The sequence below is a fragment of the Vespula pensylvanica genome, chromosome 20, assembly GCF_014466175.1.
Source record: "Vespula pensylvanica isolate Volc-1 chromosome 20, ASM1446617v1, whole genome shotgun sequence".
Taxonomy (NCBI): domain Eukaryota; kingdom Metazoa; phylum Arthropoda; class Insecta; order Hymenoptera; family Vespidae; genus Vespula; species Vespula pensylvanica.
In genome coordinates this window covers 1,474,844-1,495,132 of record NC_057704.1, presented here as the reverse complement: position 1 = coordinate 1,495,132, position 20,289 = coordinate 1,474,844, and the positions used below count along the sequence as shown (strand labels likewise).

Sequence of the window (20,289 nt, the reverse complement as noted above, 5' to 3'; positions counted from 1 at the left end):
ATCCTCTTTTTACATACATATATACATAGATACATACATACATATATACATAAATATACATGAAAACGAATTAAAGAGAACTATAAAAACTGTTGCTTGTTAAACAAAAATCGATACTATGAATGTATCTTCTCAAGTCGTTTATAACGTCGATCATGAGGGGGCGGGAGGTGGGGGAAAAGAAAGAAAAAGAAATTAACAGAGAATCGCAATGGCTCGTGAACTCGACTCTTAACTTTTGTATTTTTGTTTTCTTTTTTTGTTTGTTTTTTCTTTCTAATCGTCTGCGAAAAAAGAGAATTAATGATAATCGTCATCGTCATTCGTCATCGTAATCATCGGATTGTAACTCTCGACGCGTTTGAACAAATCGATTTAAAAGAAAAAAAAAATCTATCTTTATATCTAATTTAATTATTTATCGGTGAGTGTTATTGAAAGAAGATTTTTCTTATCGACGAGGTTTTCGATAGAAGAGGACCGAACGATTTTTTTTTTTAAATCTTTGTCTTTCTCTTTTCTTTCTTCCTATCCTTTCTTTCTGCGCATTTATCCTTTGACGACGAATTAACTCTGTCGAAAGTAAAACAAAAAAAAAGGAAAAGAATAATAAAGAAAAGAAAAGAAGAAAAAAGAAGAAACGGAAGAAAAAGAAAAAAGTGGAAAAGAAAAAAGAAAGAAAGTATTTTATTGGACTACGTCCTTTTCTCTTCATTCGTACAAATCGATTTTATTTTCTCTCCATTTATTGTCGCTCGATATCATAACACAACGATAAGATGGAATCGCGTGTTTAACAATGCGTTTTAATATGATGAGGCGAGTATAGATTAAACGAATGATTATGGAGAGAGAGAGAGAGAGAGAGAGAGAGAGAGAGCGAGAGAGAGAGAGAGAGAGAGAGAGAGAGAGAGAGAGAGAGAGAGAGAGAGAGAGAGAGTTTGTTAAAGTGGCAGGGTCGTGTATTAATTATAAAAGCATGTGCAAATATATTAAAGGCGTTCGTCGTTGTTCGCATAAACGCGAAAGCATTAACGACGGAGCTAAGCTGTAAGCTGTTATTAAGTTATTATGAGCTAGAATAATGTAATTTTGATTATTCGATCGAGGATACACATTTACATTTAAGAGATACTGTAAATTAATTCAATTTTATAAGACCAAAACTTATACATATATATATACATATATACATATACATACATACATATATATGTACATATATAAACATATATATATACGTATATGTATATGTATATGTATATTAACCTCTTACAAACTTATTTGCAAGTTGATTATTATATGAAAATATAGACGGAGTCACTTAGCAGCGAGAAAAGTCTTCTACTGCCAGACGTAGATTACATATTTTCCCGAGCGGGCGATTCTGTTTGTTTTCTTTATTATAGTTTTAACATAAAAGTCGATATTTCTAAGAGCCGAATTTATTATGAGAGATCGGTCGTGTTGTTTCGCGGCGTTATACGTCTTTTTTTCTTTTTATTATTTTTTAAATATTATTATTATTATTATTATTATTATTATTATTATTATTGTTTACTATATTATTAATTTTCGCTTATTTGTAAAGGTACACTGTTCATCACGTTTTACCCCCGCTCTTTTTATAGGCTACAACAACGTATAATAAGTTTTACAAATTTAGAATTGACAAGGCTTATGTATTACGAGCATTGTGAAGGCTTAGATGTTATGTGCAGTATTACGAATTATTTCCGAATTGTTTACAAGATATATATGATATATATATATATATATATATACATATATATAAATATATTGCTATTTTGTAAATCTGTATTGGGACATGATTTCTGATTGAGAACGATTACAACAAGTTAACGAAGAACAAGGCATTGAATTCCTGTCTCAATATGGTATCATTTTAAACGATATCAACACGACGAAATGGAATATATATATATATATATATATATATATATATATATATACATACATACACACAAACAAACAAACATATATATATATATATATATATATAATACTTTGTATATGATATTTTACCTCGAGCCGAACATTGAAATGTATATCAATTTGAACGAAACGAAAAGTGATCTTGAAAAATTTTTGGTTTAGATACATACATACATATATACATACATGCATATATACGTGAATACGCGCATCCAAATTATTCTTCGTTAGGAGGGCATTAAATGAATAAATTATTTACGAAAAGTGCGTATTATTAGGTTTGTATAATAAGTGTGTTGCGCAGGCTATTCGTGATTATACGCGCTTTCTCCTCCTCCCCTCGCCGCCATCGCTGCCAGCCCTTTCGCTCCTCTACCTGCTCAAACGTGGATATTTTTCTCCACGTATTTATGCCCTTCGCAAAATAGTAAGATACGAAATTATCGTGAAATAATATCATTATTTAGTTGATATATAAGATTAATAGAGAAGTTGAGAGATAATGGATACGTCAATTTTCGATTAAACGAGACATTTAAATGATTATCACACTTACGATGTAAATCATTATATTTTATATGCGCTCCGTTTTTGTTTTTCTCTCTTTTTCATTTTTCTTTCTTTTTTTTTTTTCTTTCTCCTCTAAGCACAAACAAGTCCGAAATGTACTTACTTATTTACGGCAATGAAGTCAAACTAATGAAATCATTTTAATGAAGAATCGCAAAAGAGAGAATGCAAATACGTAGGTTGTACGTACTGTTATAGTGTTCAATGATTCTATGTTAAAAAAAAAAGAAAAAGAAAAAAAAGAAAAGAGAAAAGAAAAAAACTTCGTAAGATTTATAAAAAAAAAAAAAACAAAAAGAAAAGAAAAGAAAGAAGACGCGAAAAAAATATCAAATGAAATTATAGCACGTAATCGAATCTGGTAGTAGAGATTATCAAAGGTTCTTAAACGCACGTTATTTACGAATAAGATGCAAAGAATTATTAATAATTTGACGATGTCAAATCCAACGCAATTTTTATTATATTAATAATTATTATGGGAATACCAAATTGAATTGAGAGTACCAATTTTGGGCTTCCGTAAAAGATATTTCATTTCAGGAGGCCGCTATTGCCGCCATTTATTGCCATCAGACGACGGACGATTATACGCACCTACACGCATGAGATTCATACGAAAAGTCCGATATAAACGATTTATAAGATGTAATTCCTGTAATTAACGGGATTTAATTAAATATAACAGCCGCTGTTATACTGCCTAACAATAAGTAAAGAAGGAAAGAAAGAAAGAAAGAAAGAAAAAAGAAAAAAGCACTGTACCGATGAAAGAAAGAATATCTGTTTTATATATTCGATCGTATATATATATATACAATATTCGTTGTATATATTATGGATATTCTGTAAACGCTTTGATGCTAATTCCATTTTATGGATGACTAAATCGCAACGGTATTCCTTAGAAAATTGAAATGCAAAATGAAATCTCAAACAAGGTTCTTTGCTCTTTTTATTGTAATTTATGAAAAGAATTTCGAACAAAAAATGATATTTAGATTTTCGTGGATTAATAATAATAATAATAATATAATAATAAAATAAATAATAATAATAAATAATGATGATGATAATAATAATAATAATAATAATAATAATAATAATAATAATAATAATAAAAAGGAAATCGTAAAAAAGAACAAAAAAAAAGCAAAAAAAATAATAATCGATGTAAAATAGAGTAATTCAGCGTGTATATTATTTACGATCGTACGGAGTACTTCTAAGAAGCTCGAATAAATGATGGAATGTTGAAAGATATATACATATAATATTATACAGAGAGAATATCTGTTCCTCGTCTTTCTTTCTTTATTTTTTTTTCTTTTTGAAATAACACGCGCGGAACGTCTAAGTACGATATAGGAAGGAAGAAAGAGTAGTAGGAAGGATTAGCAAAAAAAGAAAAGAAATGAAAAGAAAAAAAAAAAAAAAAAGTAAAAAGTTTAATCGAAATAAAAAATGACAAAGAGATTATTTTAAGGACTGTAAACGATTTCCCTGTCGTTGAATTTGTAACGTGAGAGAATATTGTAAAAAAGAAAAAAAGAAGAATGTAGGAAAGAGCGCGCAACGTTAACGATCGTTGCCATTTTTTTAATTTAATTATAATTTCTTTTTAAATATAATGAAATAAAAGGATCGTCGGAGCCTCCTATTGGGAAAATTGGCGGAGTGCAAAATTTCGGACATAATATATTTGGTGCTTTTTGTAATTTTTGAAGGATTTAGCGCGTAAGTGTGTAGTGCATTATATAAAATGGCGACTACTAAAGTTACATGCACATCGAATGGGGCCTTTCGGATAATATGTATAAACGACCTATCCTCTATTCGATTGTAATCACGAAGTGATATCATCCAATTCTTTCGTTCTTCTTCGTCGAGATGATTTATGTTATATAATAACATTGATTTGTGTGTTAATTTCACACTTTTATTACTGTCATCATCAACACATCACCTTCGACTATAGTAATTATTAGATATTTTTTATTTGAAAACGTATGTGATTTTGGAAAAAAAAGTGTTATTGCTAATTAATTTCATCGTTATGATCATCATCCTCATTGTCATTATCATCATCATCATTATCATTATCATTATCATAATCATAATCATCATTATCACTATCATCGTTATTACCAATAATGATAGCCCTTAATATATTTACCGCATGCTTATTATAGTATTAATCACGTTATTATTAGTTTTACAAATAACTTTCATTTTAACGAAAAAAAAAAAGAAAAAAAAAGATGTTAGAAAATCGTAACGTAAAATGCATGATTTCAATGTCGATCGGACGTTTTATTAAATGCTTATTTTGACCTTCAATGTTGTGAAACCATTGATAATGGCGTTTCTTTATTAATCCTTTCGTTATGGCAGAGTTGGCCGGCATTGTAAGTATAAAACAATTCAATCGTGAATGTAAAAACCTTTGCACGCATATCTACGTAAAACTTAATAATGAAGCCGCAAAAAAGTTCATTAATCAGAGATGATCCTTTACATTTTTTGACGTAAGATATAAGCCATAACAATAAAATTTTAGCATTTGTTAAGGGAATGAAAATGGGGTATCTTAATTTTATTTCTCACGAATGGGAGGAAGAGTAAGTAGAGGTAGGAGGTGTCCGAAGGAAGAATATATATTTGGGTTGAAAGTTTCTTAGATAGCTCAGACATATTTGAAGATCAAACGAAGACCTAATTTTTTTTCTTTTTTCTATCCGTATTTTTATTACTACGATATTTCTCACGAAACATTCGAATTTTAATGACAGCGTTGTTTAATAAAAAAATATATCAATAGTTATAGTCATCAATATTTTATTCATCATCTTTTATAGATATAAATATAAATCATTTATTCTCCATGTTCGATTATAACTGGATTCATCGAATGATCGCTTTTTCAATTTGGCGCCAATATGCGACGATCTAAGTGGTTAAGGAAGTTCGCTTCTATTTATATGTACACCAATCAAATTGCGCGGAACGCTATGAAAATCGAAAGTAGCGACATCTACAACTAATATGTAACATATCCGTGAGAATCGAAGTCAGTCGTGATTTGGCAGTCGAAGGGAGTGCGTCATTTTCGATCGTACGTTTTATTATATTCTATACATTAATTCGTTTCTAATAAAAATCTAATAAATTATTAGAAGTGAAATATCAAATAAGAAAGTATATGTACTATATATAAATTTAACATTACGAAATTTTCTTTGTAAAATATATACATGATTAAAACGGCGTAATTATTATCACGTAATTATTATTCCGGTAGATATTTGCGTTATATCGAAAATCATTTAATTGTCGTAAAAATACTATCGATAGATATACGTGAAATATTAATTGAATATTTATGAATACGCTTAAAGAAGAAGATGAAGGAACATTCAAGCAACTCTCGGACACACCAAGGAGAAAGGAAAGTACAAAAAATTTATTTGCGAATGAACAAGAAACGTCGATAACATTAAAGGACAACGATAGTAAATATTCGTGAGAAAAATAACAACAAGGATACAGATATAATCAATAATAACTTAGAATATCAATACTGAAAACAAAAAAGAACGATCGGGATCGAACGAAGGTGAGCGAACGACAATAAACGTGACTAATAATAACGTATCGTTTCATTCGCAGGAAGAAAATTTTAGACAAATCAATTCGTGTATGAAATCTTTAATAGAGATATTCTTCCTGAATGATTTTTATGTATTTTTAGTCGAAGTAATAATCGGAATTTGAACGTTAGTTATTCGAAAGTTTGCGACGAAAATATCGTTTAACGTTTAGCGTTTAGCATCACTTTTCAGTAGAAATTATTGTTAACATTGCTATAATATCATTCGATGATAGACAATAAACGAAAATCGATATCGTACTTCAATGGACATACAACGCATTAACCAACGACGAAGATAAAAATTCGAATACTGAGCAGTTTTTATATGATCTAAGGATAATTGATTAAGAAATTGAAAGGAATAAGTTAATTAGTTTTATTTTTTGTTTTTCTATAAATTACTGTAACTTCAAAAGCGTCTTTCTCGAAAAAGATTTTCCTAACCTTGTCAATAGCAGTTGGAAAAGCTACACAATTACTATTACTATTACAGAATTCGTTCGTATTACAGAATTGTTCACAGAATTTTTTTTTGTTTTACTGGATATATGATTTTTTCGATTAGTTATTTTATCGAAGAAAAGATTTTATTTTTTCGTAAATTTTGCCTTTCGTTATTTCTCCCTACGACATGTAACAGTATAGCTTATTAATATCTTTCGACTTTTTATTTCAGGAATGTTATCAATGCGATCATTTTCTTTCTTTTAGCGATAGTTTTCTTTCTTTTAGAGAGTCAACTTTCGAAAGTGAATTTCTAATGAATTAACAATTTTTTTTTAATTAAAAATTATTTCTATGTTTTCGAATATCCAACTAACAATTGTAAACGTTATAGAAAATTATTGGATGATTTTTTGAAAACATATTTTTAGAAACAGTTTCGAACGATTGTATGATTTAACTCTTTAGGGATACGTATCAGTCACAGGTGGAAGAAAGAAATTTCCAAAGTATAAAGGATCGTACGAGATAACAAACGAAGATAACAATATATATATTTCTTAGGTTATATTATTTCTGCGATATGCAATTCGTTAGATATCGATCTGTTAAATAAATCAATTCGTACTAATATCGATGTAGAATAATTCCTTTTTCGCTAGAATTTCTCTTCTAAGTATTATATCAGTTCATCATTTTTATTTGTGATATCTTATTCAACGTTAAGATTTCTTAATATTACGCATATGATTTTTACAGATCCTACTAGTATTAATCATTGATATTAAGTCCTGATTTTTTAACGCAATTATTAGATTATTACTTATTGTCAACGAGTGATTCCTATACGATAATTTTGTTGATTGTTATGTTAAAAATAATGCCATTGATAAAAATTTGATGTGGTGCACGTGTAGGAAATCTAATGCTTTTATTTTTAATGTATTTTCAATTTGTTTCGACATTTTCTTTCCCAATACAATTTTGTTTTAATAAAATCATACTGTTGATCTCATTTATTGATAATTTTAGAGGTGTGATTTTCGTTGTTAACACTGGTATTATTAAGTCCTGGTTTTGAAACGCAATTATTAGATTATTATTTACTTCTAATTCAGGATTTGTTTTGCAACACAATTATTAGATTATTAATTACTTTCAATTTTTTTATAGATAATAAACCTTTTACAAAATATTGACAATTATCATACAAATTTGAGAATGCTTTGGTAGATAATTCAATGCTTTTATTTCTAATATGTTCCCAATCTATTTCCATATTTTTAAAGAATTAATTGTTTCTTAATTTTAATGAATTATTATTAAGGATTAATAATATATTTGATAATCACTTATCAAAATAAATCTAAATGTTTGGAAAAAAAATATATTGTTCTTATTTAATTTTTTCTTTACATTGAAATATTCATATACATATAACCTATATATTATAAATATTTTATTTGAGTAGTTTTTTAAGATACTTATATGATTGAGATTACTTATATGAGTGAGATAAAACTTCAAGATATATCCATCATTTTTGACAAAATCAGAGAATGAAAAAAAGATAAAGTATATATATTTAGTAAGAGAAGATTTAATTAATTAAACCGTAGACTAAGTATGGATCTATGTATATGTATACATAAGTATTAGTAAAAACAAATTAGAAAAATATAACATAACACTATTCATAAAAGATTTACTGACTATACTTTTATCACTTTTAATCTTTGAAAACAATTCGGGTTCTTCCGTAATTATTCGTGAATGGCACGAAATTCAAACATAACATGTAATTATATAATTTTATTTTTAAAAGAAACATTTAATACTAAATAAAACATATCATTAAAATAAGCTATGATCTTTAAAAAAGATCATTTTTCGTTAAATTATGTAGAATTTAATATACATATTAGGAAATTCTTTCGTATATAAATATATTTAGACATTAATTTAAACGTAGGTCTTCGTAGCTCAGGTAGTAGAGCGTTTGATCGGAAAGCGAAAGGTCCTGGGTTCGAATCCCGGTCGAGGAACCGACGCTCAAAGATTTCTTACAGAAACCGTTTGTTTCTCGGGGAGTGGGGTGGGGCCTAATAATAAATTTCTATTCCACTTGTGCCTATCCCCCTCTCCTTACCCTCTCACCTTCTCCCACAGGTTGAACAGTTTGCTTATATGAATTATGATTATATATATATATAAGATAATTAATAGTTTATATAAGTAAATTAGGTAAAATGTTAAAGTGCGTGACCTATATATATAATTGTGTGTGTTCTTAGTTAAAAATAGGTTACCACATCCTTTGGGCTTAGTACAGCCAGGAAGAACCTACATGCAACATATTCCTCCTGTGTTATGGAAAAGTCCACATCTGAGGGGGAAGAAAACCACAATTAATGACGTCGCTTTCTTAACCTCTCTTATCTTCTTGGTATCTTGCCCTTAGGGCAATATGGGGTTTAAGTTAAGTTAGCTTAGCGCGGTAAGCGCTAATTCCTCGATTTATGTACTGCCATAGGTCGAGGAATAAATGTGCGTAGACGTCAAAAAAGATCGAATTAATTTAGTTATGGTTGGGGGCCGGAATGGACGTGTCATTTCCTCATTCATCTCGAGTCGCAGTAGATAAATGTGTTTCCGTAAGGAAGATTTGGGCTGAAGTTTCTCGTTAGCTCAGATGGCTAGAGCAGTCGCCCGATATCTCTAAAAATCAAACGAAGACCTAATTTTTTTTCCGTTTTTTTAATTTCTATAATACCTTGCACTAAATATTCAAATTAAAAATTCTTCGTGTTCTATATGTTAAATGCTAAAAAAATATGTAAAAAGATGTATAAAAAAATGTCTAATCAACTATGAGTGATTGATTTGTACTACTTAATAGTAAATGTTTGACTATATATAGGCGCGTAGTATTTAAAAAATTTATCTACTTTACCATCTACTTCGGTTGATAGAAAAGATTCCTGTTTTAACATCTGATGAAGATTCCTATTTTATTAACTTCGCCTTTTCACTGGTTAGCCTCTATAGTTATATTTCTTATTTATACTCATTCGTATTAATTCGTTTTAAAAATCTACTTATTAATTTTATTCATTAATAATGCATACGTGATATTTCTTTCGATGTAATATTTGTCACATTTCGTCATAAATAATATTACTTTCATGAACTGTAGTTACATATATAAGTTTAATTAAAAACACAAAATGTGGTTTCTCTAATTAATAGACATTTTTCAAGTAATTTATCTTCGGAGAAGTATAATATGTTATGCATAAAACTTTTAACGTAATTAAACTTGCATATCGATAAAATAGGTACATTGTTTCCCTTATAGTTCATATTTCATCCGTGTTCGTCGCTGAAGTCGCTTCGAAGGAAAGATGGTAAACAATCTTGAGCAACAGTCCTTTATTCGTGTCGAGGATATCTCGATGTACGAACGTAATAGTAAAACTGTTTTGTCGAGAATATTGCGAACCTCGATCGTAAAGATTAATCGTAATATTGTACAAAAAGGTTATGTATCTCATTCGTAGTTGTCGGCGCGTAATAAGTTTCCATTTTTACGAAGTATTCGATTAACGTCCTGTGTTAATTAATTATTTAATATTATTTGTAAAAAATTAAAGTAAATATGTAATCTGATATATATTTTTACCCGTTTTGATTTTTTATGCGAAGGATATAATGAAAATTCTACATATTTATTAAATAATTTAGAGTAGAAATGGAGGCAACAATGGAAGAAAACTGTCACATATTAACCTCAACGCCTTCAATAAAAGATTTTATACAAGTTTCATCTAATTGGATGGTTGATAGAAAGAAATGTTATGTAGATACTATTACCACAATGCCATTATCACTTGCTCCAGAGAGGTAATAAATGTTTTTTGGTAGAAAAAAAGTATAAATTAGTCATACTAAAATTTGTGTTGTAGTATAGAATTAGATGATATAATTTCCTTGGATACATGTATTTATTTACGTTCTACGGAACAAGTGACAGAACCATGTACATTGGACATAAAATTAACAAATAATCAAAAAATATCACGCATCATAATTCTCTCTGAAGCATATGTCATAGAATTTTTTAAACAATATGGAGAATATGCAACTACAGTATTCGCAGAGCAAGTAGATGAGTTTATAGGAAGTACTATATATTTAGCAGAAGTGACTTTAGAACATCCTACTACTGAGGCCAGTATTAAAGTAATAGATAATTTTCTTTTATAAAAACACTTGTTTTCTTACTGAATTGCAGCTACTTATTTTTTATCTTTCAGTTTACGAAAATAAAAAATACAGAACCTATGTTATGGATATTCGGTATAAAACTTATATTAACAGAATCTGTTAAAGAAAATGAATCAGAAATACTTGATTATACAATAACAAATTTCCTGAATAACTTAAATGGTTCAACACAACAAAAAGCAACTTTAGCTAATATAATATTAGAATCTGTTAAACAAGAAACAAATGCTAAAAATGATGAAATTATACCTTTAAGAAATCTTATGACTATTATTTCCAACACTTCACAAGTTCAAAATAATAATAAAAATGTAATTGAAGAGACCAAAAAATTGGATCTTAATTGCAAAGGTGATTGTAAAAATGTAGAAATTACAAACATTGAAACATATATTAATAACAAGTTTCATGAAATGGAAACAAGAACTATGCATAGATTAAATGAAATTGAACAGAATATTAATCGAAAATTAGATGCTATACTTGAGAAGCTTGAAATTAAGTTAAAATGACAATATTTATGAACAATTTTGTATATAGTTTCATAAGTTATCATAACATAATACTGTTTTAATTATATTTCAATATCTTATTTCTATTGTATTCTTATAAAAATGACCAATTTTATTAACTATCATTACTTTCATTTTCCTGTGGAGGATCCCAATTGTGAAGCTGTTTCCTCCATAATTTAATCATTCCATCCCATCCTCTTCTGCTATATTTAATGTATTTTGGAGGAGTTCTTGGATGTTCTCTTGTACGTTGCTCTCTGAAATAAAACAATATGAAGTATTATACATCAAATACAATACTCATCAAAACACTGATAAAATAAAACGAAAATTTATAAAAATCACTGATTAATTTTGTTAATTGAATGTATTACTTAGGAATAGTTTGAATGTATCGATCATATCCAATAGTATTCTTTCCATAATCTATTTCTTTTTGTCTGCGTGCAAGTATTGTAGGATCAGTTTCATATTCTACGTGTTTTTTATTGTTTTCTCCTGAATGTAATTTTGTATTTTTAGTTGTAGAACTTGAATCATCACGATGTCTAAGACATGAGATTTTAGGATTTCGTGTATCTAATGTTGACGTATCTCTTGGCCTTTTGTTTACATTTTGCTGAATTGATGCAGCATTATCCTCATATTTGCTAGATTGTTCACTGCTTTTATATTTAGGGCATTCTCCACTATTTGAATTTTTTTTAGTTTGTGAAGCATTATGAATTTTTAATTCTTTTGTTTGACATTCAGGTTCATTTATACAATTCTTTTCATTCGTTGATTTATCTTCTATTTTTATATGTTTTTTCGATTGTGCATGTGGTTTTAAATTTGTATTCATACATAATATTTCATCAAGAAGATCATCTTCTTCGTTTGTCAACATTAATTCTTCATTATCTGAACTCATTGTATGTCACTGATTTGATTTCTTGTAAATATAATTATCCGAATTTTCGAAGATATATATCTTAACTTTTTACGATTTCACCAATTAAAAAAATTAAAGATCGTATTGCAGCAAACGATTTGTGACGCATTAACCTGTATTAGGTAGATAACGAAATTGGTAAGAATCCATTGAGATATAACCTATACAGAAAGACAGAATTGAAAATTCTTTTACTACTAAAAATGAGTTGTACACACTGTTACGATTTCACTCACCACTTTATACTTTTTTAATATTTTTTTTTATAATCGATTCTTTTAAATCAAAAAGTTACTTTATATCTTTTTCTAGTGTTATTTGTCGGATCAAACATGAAAGGTATGTTTTCATGCTACCTTACCATAACCAACTAACTTTTAAAAATGGATGCAAATAAGTACAGTGTTATTTTATATTGATTTATGTAATGTTTAATTTATACTATTCTCATAAAGGAGGTACAATACATAAAGAGTAATTATTATATCATATATATTTTAAATAATAAAAGAATAAATAAAGGATTCTCTAAAATAGATAACTATGAATTTGCTTGTACTTTTCATTGCCAAAATTATACTTAGGGTATTATATTGTCATAATATTTTGTAATATGTACATAAATATACATTATGTACATACTTTACAAAAAATAAAATTTGTTAAGGACTTTGGGCATTAATGTAATCATTAATAATTAGACATTTTAGTGTTCTTATTTCTAATTTCTTAGTTTCTTCATCTACTTATATTTTGTTTAATCAATACTTTGAATCATTTGAAATCTTAATTTTGATACAATGTTTAACTGAAAATTAATATTTGAGAATTCGATTCTCTTCAATACTTCATTTTGCTTTTCCTTGTGCAGCAACTGAGGCTATTGCTGCTTTAACAGTTTCTTCATCACCCAAGAATTTCATAGAAATAACTGGTTTGAAATTCTCATCCAATTCGTATATGAAAGGAATACCAGTAGGTAGATTTAAAGTCATGATTTGATCATTTGTCATTTCTGTAAATAAAACAAAATTCTTTTACCATACATTCTACAAGAAGAATAGTTTTAACAATGAATATGTGTACCGTCAAGATGCTTCACTATTCCTCGCAAGCTATTTCCATGTGCAGCTATAATGATTCTTTTTCCTTCTTTCAACTGTGGTATGATAACATCGTTCCAATAAGGCAGAGTCCTTTCTATAGTTAGTTTCAAAGATTCGAATTTAGGAAATTCCTCGGGCTTGGGCCCATTAGCATATCTAGGATCCTTAGTTATTGTTTCATAATACTTATGATCAGATTCCATAGGAGGAGGTGGTACATCAAAAGACCTTCTCCAGATTTGTACTTGTTCCTCTCCATATTTTGCTGCTGTTTCTGCTTTATTCATACCAGTGAGACCACCATAATGACGTTCATTCAATCGCCACGTTTTAAAAGTAGGAATATTTTCCTGATTGATTTCTTTCAAAATAGCTTTCAAAGTTTCTTGAGCTCTTGTCAAAACAGATGTATGAGCAACATCAAAACAAAGACCTTCAGCTTTAATAGCTTTTCCAGCTGATACAGCTTCGCTTTTACCTGAAAAATATTTTTTATATAAGATTACGAATACCCATACGTATGAATGAACAAGTAATTAGATGAATGAATGCGATGATATATCTTACAAATTTAAAAAAAGAATTTTTTATAATAAATTTTATTGGTGCGCATTTTAAGACATGTATCTCGTTGCGACGGTTAAAAAAAAAGGAACTATAAAGAACTTAAATGTCTTAATTTTTTTATACATCTTGAAAAAAAAAATATTTTTTTTTAAGATCTCATGACCTTTTGCCCTTGCGAAGATTTTCGACATCATTGACATTTATGATCCTACCTTTCTCGGATAAATTAGCATCGTACCATCCACAAAATAGATTTAATTTATTCCATTCGCTCTCACCATGGCGAACCATAACAATCTTATATTTCGACATGTTTGTAATAAATAAATACGCAAGATATCACAATTGACACGATTAACGAGGAACTTTCTAAGTGGCGCTATTCACGATAGTTCCTTTGAATTTACCATCAACATATATTCTTTCCTTGCTGTCTATGCTTTACTCCCCTCCATTAAGTCTACTCGAAGCGGGCATAATCGAATATAAAATTATAGGCAAAAAACTATCTACGATTTTAATTTCGTATTTGCCACGTCAGATGGCGTTGATGATTCGCTCGATAAATAATAAATTTATCCCAGATCTTAGATGTTGTTTCAATGCTATAGAATCAATCACGTGCTTTGTTTAAGATCTAAATCGTATCAAATTGCACAAGATTTGAATGAATCCAATGCATTGCATCGTGAATAGGAACAGAAAAAAGTATGTTCCATATTTTTTCATCACGTTTTTAAAGTTAACATTAAAAAAAAAAGGGAGAAGAAACCTTTGACGAAGTTATGGATAATATTAAGGATAAATGCTGGAGACTCACGAGTTTCTTCCCTATTCAATTGGATATTAGGAATATCTAACCATTTCTGCAAGCAACAAAAGTTAAAAAGAAAGAACAAGAAATGTATAGAAGAGATATGTCGACTTGTAAGTTTGATATATTTGTCCGTGTAAATAAGGATAATAAAACGTCTATTATCAAGGGCACAAGGGAATATCGTTGTTGACATAATATTAATTAACTTTATTGTGAATCTATTGAAAAGACCAGTAGTGAATGTGTGGATAAAAATTATACAGTGACAATTGTCAAAATGATCATTCGTAAAACGATTTGGCCTCACACATTAAGTGACTTTTTTTCTATGATATTTATATTAACAATTGTACCATTAATATATTGGTTCGAACTTTGGGTAGTATTACCCGCATTGTATAAGTACAACACGATACCATATTTCATTCACTTTACTATAGGTAATTTTATAATGTTAAATATTGTGGGTAACTTTACCTATACAATATTGTGCGATACTAGTATTAATAGAACTATTGTACCGGTAAGCACAGCAACTCCTAAGAATGGATGGAGGTTATGTACAACATGTGAAATACTTGCTCCTCCTCGTTCATGGCACTGTTCAACATGTAGAACATGTATTCTAAAGCGTGATCATCATTGTATCTTTACTGGCTGTTGTATTGGTTATTTTAATCACAGATATTTTTTAATGTTCCTTTTGTATTTATTCATTGCTACAGTCTATGCTTTTTGTTATAATAACTATTTTATCTGGGCTAGAATAAATTTTGAGTTTCCAATGACCATTATAAAAATTATATTTCCATTGGCAATATTTGTTTTTGGGTTTGATGGTTCTATTGAACAATTCTATTTATTACTTTATATTGTTTCTGTTATAGGAATGTTATTTACAGGTGTTTTATGCGTTTATCATTTTAGATTAGTTTTTAGTGGATGCGTAGCAGATGAAAGTAATAAAAATAAGGATACTTATGATCTTGGTTGGCAACAGAATATAAAAGAAGTTCTTGGTGAACGATGGTTTTTAACATGGTTGATTCCATATATGAAATCAAAATTACCGCACGATGGTATTACATGGGATACGAAAAGTACATGGGAAATTAATAATGTAAAGAATAAATGAATTTATATGCATTTGTTCACTTGAAATGCAGTTGACCAACCATTCCAACTTGAGATTTTTTTTTTATTTAATTTTTCTTTATTAATTATGAAATTGCAAGTTATAAAAGCTGAACTGTATTTTATAAATATTTTGTAACATATCATGATCATACAGTCATACCAAAAAATTGTTATATATACACATTTATGCATATTACACAATGAAATTTCTTAATTTTGAATAATGATATATGTTAAGAGTAATGTATATTTTTTTTTTCTCTCTCTCTCTCTCTCTTTTTATATATAGATATATAAATATTTGGTGAAATATATAAATGTGTTTTAAAAAAAAAGAAAATGTATTTCCTATTTTGCACATTGTTACAAATAAAAATTTATTAAATTGCCATGTAAGACATTTCTACTTAAAGTAAAAATTCTTTTAAAGAACTAATAAATAAATTATGTCAATATGGAACTTTTAAAATTGTACATTATATCAATAATGAGTAATCCGTATTATCTTCTATAAATATTCTATATTAGTAATTGAAAGTTATGATATAGTGCTGTATAAATATATACATATACATATATAAAACTTATACGGAGTAATGATTTGGATCTACTATATTTAGTCAAATAAAATCAACTTGAATACAAGTTGATCCTTGTAGCTGCTAATAAAATTTAATCGTTATTTTTTGCTTTCTTAAATCGATTATACAGAAAATTTCTAAAATATATATGTATGATATATTTATATATCCATGTAGAAATTTTTTTTATGTATATTTATATTTACGTAATTATGCAAAATTTAAATTCAACTTTAAAATAATAGATATTTACAATTAACGATGATTTGACAAACACTCACTTTCATTGAGATTGTCATAATTATGAAATTTTTTTGTTGGATTTATCATAAAAAAAAAAGTATTTAATATAATAATCATACAAATTTTTCTGTTAAAAAATTTAGCTGAACATAGCATAACAGTGTACAATTGATCATGACGTGTTTAATTTTAAACTTCTAAAAGAATAATTTTATAACACAAATCTAACGAAATCTAACGAAATGTAATACAAATACATGTATACATTATTTGTACATATGATCTGTACAATTTCTGTAAAGAATTCTATTGATAATAGCACGAGAACTTTTGTTCAGTTGATGACATATAAAAATGCAGATATGCATATAGAAGAACTAGATTATTAAATAATATCAATAATATATACAGACGAATAGACAGACGTATATATACAATATCTTAAAAAATGTATTGCCTACAATATACATGCCTACAATGAATCTGTGAATCTGTTCTTCACAAGAATTTATACTTTACCAAATGAGTTTAGGTATGCTTTTTTTCTGTAAGTTCTTTTTACAGCAAATTTAATGCAAACAAGTGTGAGTATTGTAGCAGATGTAACATATAATACAACACAAATACTTATATCAAATACAGTAAAATCCCAACCCAATTTTTTAAGATTTATATATTTGTTAGGAGCTAGTTCTAATCTTCTTTTTGATCTACTATTTTGTAAGTTACTATATTTTTCACTAGATCCATAATAATTAATTCCTGCATAACTATATTTTCTTTTAAGATAGTATAAAACTTGAGCTTCGTTCCAAGTTTGATTTGGATATCTGCACTCTGAACAATGGTCTTGCGATGGATACTGTATTTTTTTATGTTTAGGATCTTCCGTTTCATCTCCTGCCAATCTTGCATTAACTTCATTATGAGCTTTCCACAACCATAATATATTATCATCTCCATTCTGTACTTCAAATATTTTATTTCTTGTTGCCATTTCTATAAAATGTTTTGAACAATCAGCACAACCAAAGAAATTTTTTATATATTCATACATAGCTTGTAACACTTCAATGGGATTATAATGTTTTTTATCTTTATTTTCCATTCCAAAATTAACGGTTAACATGTGAAACATTGTCCATAATCCACAAGGATATCCTCTATATATTTCTTTACTTCCTTTACATGCAATCCACTGTTGCGGGCCTGAGAATACAGGCAACATTTCATCCTCTGTAGATTTTAATAAATGTACGAATTCTTCTCCGGATATCGTTTCTTTTGTATTGATTATATTACGAATTACGTCAAGAAAAATACCGTTGAATCTCATTGGAAAATATTTGGCTATTGCATCTAAGTATAACTTCAATGCCTCCATCTTTTCTCCTTCTATCATTTTAGTCATTGGTACTTCATGGTAAATGGAATATCGCAAAGCTGTTTCCAAATCTAATTGATATAAATGATCTTCAAATGTGCCAGAGTTATATTGCTGTTGTTGCAGAGACTTTGATTTAGTATTACTTATTGCATTTGGTTTTTGAATTAGCAATTCTCTATTGCGGTTCCCAATAATTTGTTCATCTATATTTATACTCTTTGAATTCATATAGGTTTTAATTGTTTGTATAATACCTTCTCTTGTTGGAATTCTAATATTTAATAGCTTTTGCGATTCCGTTTGGCTCATTACAATTAGACTTGGAAATTTGGTGATTTTACTTGTTACGCATAATAATTCATTGTCAGATATAACTCTACGTATTTGCAGACTTGAAATCTTATGCATATCTAATATGACTTCAGTTCCCATATGAGAGTCTGTTTTCTCAAATAATAAAAAAAAGTATTTTACAGTTTTTGGTACAACTTTCCATATGTCTTTTATCTCTGCATTTCTATAAATTATAAATAAATTAATAAATTATAAATTGATAGTAGATAAATTATTACTCTATTAAAGAAATAATAAAAATACTGTACAAAATGATTTTACAATTAAATCAACTTTTACCTATAAGGTGTAATATTAGGCCACGTTATACCACGTCCTTCCTCTTGCTCCTTTTCCAGTCTTTTAATCAAGTTATGCCTAACATCATCAACGCTATCACCTTTATCAACTACTATACCCATGAAAGAAGAATGTGCGTTAATAGGAAAATATTTAAGCGTTGGATAATGCATAATTTCATATTCACGACAAATTGGATTGTTGTCATCTACAGCACAATCTATAGCTGCAATGACAACAATATCTCTCCAAGCTGGAAAATATATTGAATGCATAATATAAAACATAGATTGTAAATTATTTATTTCATGTAATTAAAAAAATCACAATTTATTTGAATAATCATTTTGGAGAAACAACACTTACAATAAACATTACTTGCAAAAGCCTTCCATGTAGGTGCAAAACGATAACAGAATCCACACCAACTATTATAAAATTCAACTAACCATCCTTTCGAATCTCCATAAACACTAGTTTTAAAATTAGAAGCATTTAATACTACCACATTATCACTGGCATTGTACAAACCTTGAGCAGGATAACTTTGATATTGATCGTCTTGTATAGCTACTACTGTTACATTTTTACATATTATCACGATGTATAATAAGATTATTTTTGTTACGAAATCGTGTCGTCGCATGTTTGTATTTACCGATTCTTAACCTAAAGATATTGAAATATATTGAAGTAGTACACAGATCTCTGACAGTGTTACCAATAATAAAATAACTGCTTCTAGACAATTCTTATTCATAAAAATATTCGACAAATTTTTAATATGTATTAAAAAACAATTAAATTTGTGTTGTGTTTTTTATTGAAAAAGATTACAACTTTTAAATGATACAATTTCTTTTACTTAAAAAATATAGATGATGCACATAATCGCTTTATTTGTTATCTAATTATCAAATAAAGCTTTCATAATCGATATTATCAATCAATACAAAAAATAATAACGTATATGTTAGAAAACATATCTCTACAAAAATAACCTATCGAATTTAGAAAAAATTTCAAACAATAGCAAGGATAAGAAAAAATACGAAAATAACTAATTGCCGATACTAATTTTATCATTTTTTTAACTACATTTAAATTCTTATTATATTTCAATTTTTTTTATTCATTCACAAGAGAATTAAAATAAAATGATAAAAGTAATCAGTTTTATCAAATGTATCGGTAAATACAACACAAATTCAAATACAAGTAAGCATATTTTTACGTAAATTTATATTTGTTCGAGTTCTATATATAATTTTATAATTAATCGAAATGTAACTTTTTTCGCGCTTCAATAATTTTTTTTTTTTTTTATCACTTATAATCGATAGTAATCTTGATTTTATTGCAAATTTCTATTTTTTATAACACTTCTAGTATTTTTTTTTTTTTTTTTTAATAAGAATTAATAAAAAAAAAAGATAGTCCGATGTCGTTACAGACAACAT

At 27.9% G+C, this 20,289-nt stretch overlaps 5 protein-coding genes across 7 annotated transcripts; 2 read left to right on the top strand and 3 right to left on the bottom strand.

Annotated features, from left to right (window-relative positions):
• Positions 1 to 9,995: 9,995 nt before the first annotated feature.
• Positions 9,996 to 11,772, top strand: LOC122635886. 2 transcript variants are annotated; one of them, XM_043826579.1, is made up of 4 exons: positions 9,996 to 10,162; positions 10,367 to 10,525; positions 10,588 to 10,864; positions 10,939 to 11,772. In XM_043826579.1, exons 2-4 carry the CDS (start codon positions 10,374 to 10,376, stop codon positions 11,419 to 11,421), a joined length of 912 nt encoding a protein of 303 aa, XP_043682514.1. In that variant the 5' UTR covers positions 9,996 to 10,162; positions 10,367 to 10,373; the 3' UTR covers positions 11,422 to 11,772. The 2 variants fall into 2 exon arrangements, with proteins under 2 accessions (XP_043682514.1, XP_043682513.1); XM_043826578.1 differs by having other exon boundaries at positions 9,996 to 10,274.
• LOC122635890 (histone RNA hairpin-binding protein) lies at positions 10,607 to 12,906 on the bottom strand. 2 transcript variants are annotated; one of them, XM_043826586.1, is made up of 3 exons: positions 12,595 to 12,906; positions 11,799 to 12,519; positions 10,607 to 11,681 (listed from the first exon to the last, which is right to left on the bottom strand). In XM_043826586.1, exons 2-3 carry the CDS (start codon positions 12,335 to 12,337, stop codon positions 11,537 to 11,539), a joined length of 684 nt encoding a protein of 227 aa, XP_043682521.1. In that variant the 5' UTR covers positions 12,338 to 12,519; positions 12,595 to 12,906; the 3' UTR covers positions 10,607 to 11,536. The 2 variants fall into 2 exon arrangements, with proteins under 2 accessions (XP_043682521.1, XP_043682522.1); XM_043826587.1 differs by lacking the exon at positions 12,595 to 12,906 and having other exon boundaries at positions 11,799 to 12,584.
• A 156-nt stretch (positions 12,907 to 13,062) lies between these two features.
• Positions 13,063 to 14,478, bottom strand: LOC122635889 (phosphoglycerate mutase 2). Its single transcript, XM_043826585.1, has 3 exons — positions 14,244 to 14,478; positions 13,445 to 13,942; positions 13,063 to 13,373 (listed from the first exon to the last, which is right to left on the bottom strand). The coding sequence occupies exons 1-3, from the start codon at positions 14,341 to 14,343 to the stop codon at positions 13,207 to 13,209; spliced, it is 765 nt and encodes a 254-aa protein (XP_043682520.1). The 5' UTR covers positions 14,344 to 14,478; the 3' UTR covers positions 13,063 to 13,206.
• Positions 14,479 to 14,623: 145 nt separating this feature from the next.
• On the top strand, positions 14,624 to 16,224 carry LOC122635888 (probable palmitoyltransferase ZDHHC24). Its single transcript, XM_043826584.1, has one exon. The coding sequence runs from the start codon at positions 15,126 to 15,128 to the stop codon at positions 15,981 to 15,983; it is 858 nt and encodes a 285-aa protein (XP_043682519.1). The 5' UTR covers positions 14,624 to 15,125; the 3' UTR covers positions 15,984 to 16,224.
• A 51-nt stretch (positions 16,225 to 16,275) lies between these two features.
• Positions 16,276 to 19,585, bottom strand: LOC122635885 (sulfhydryl oxidase 2-like). The gene is made up of 3 exons (XM_043826577.1): positions 19,196 to 19,585; positions 18,830 to 19,082; positions 16,276 to 18,713 (listed from the first exon to the last, which is right to left on the bottom strand). Exons 1-3 carry the CDS (start codon positions 19,473 to 19,475, stop codon positions 17,318 to 17,320), a joined length of 1,929 nt encoding a protein of 642 aa, XP_043682512.1. The 5' UTR covers positions 19,476 to 19,585; the 3' UTR covers positions 16,276 to 17,317.
• Positions 19,586 to 20,289: the final 704 nt, after the last annotated feature.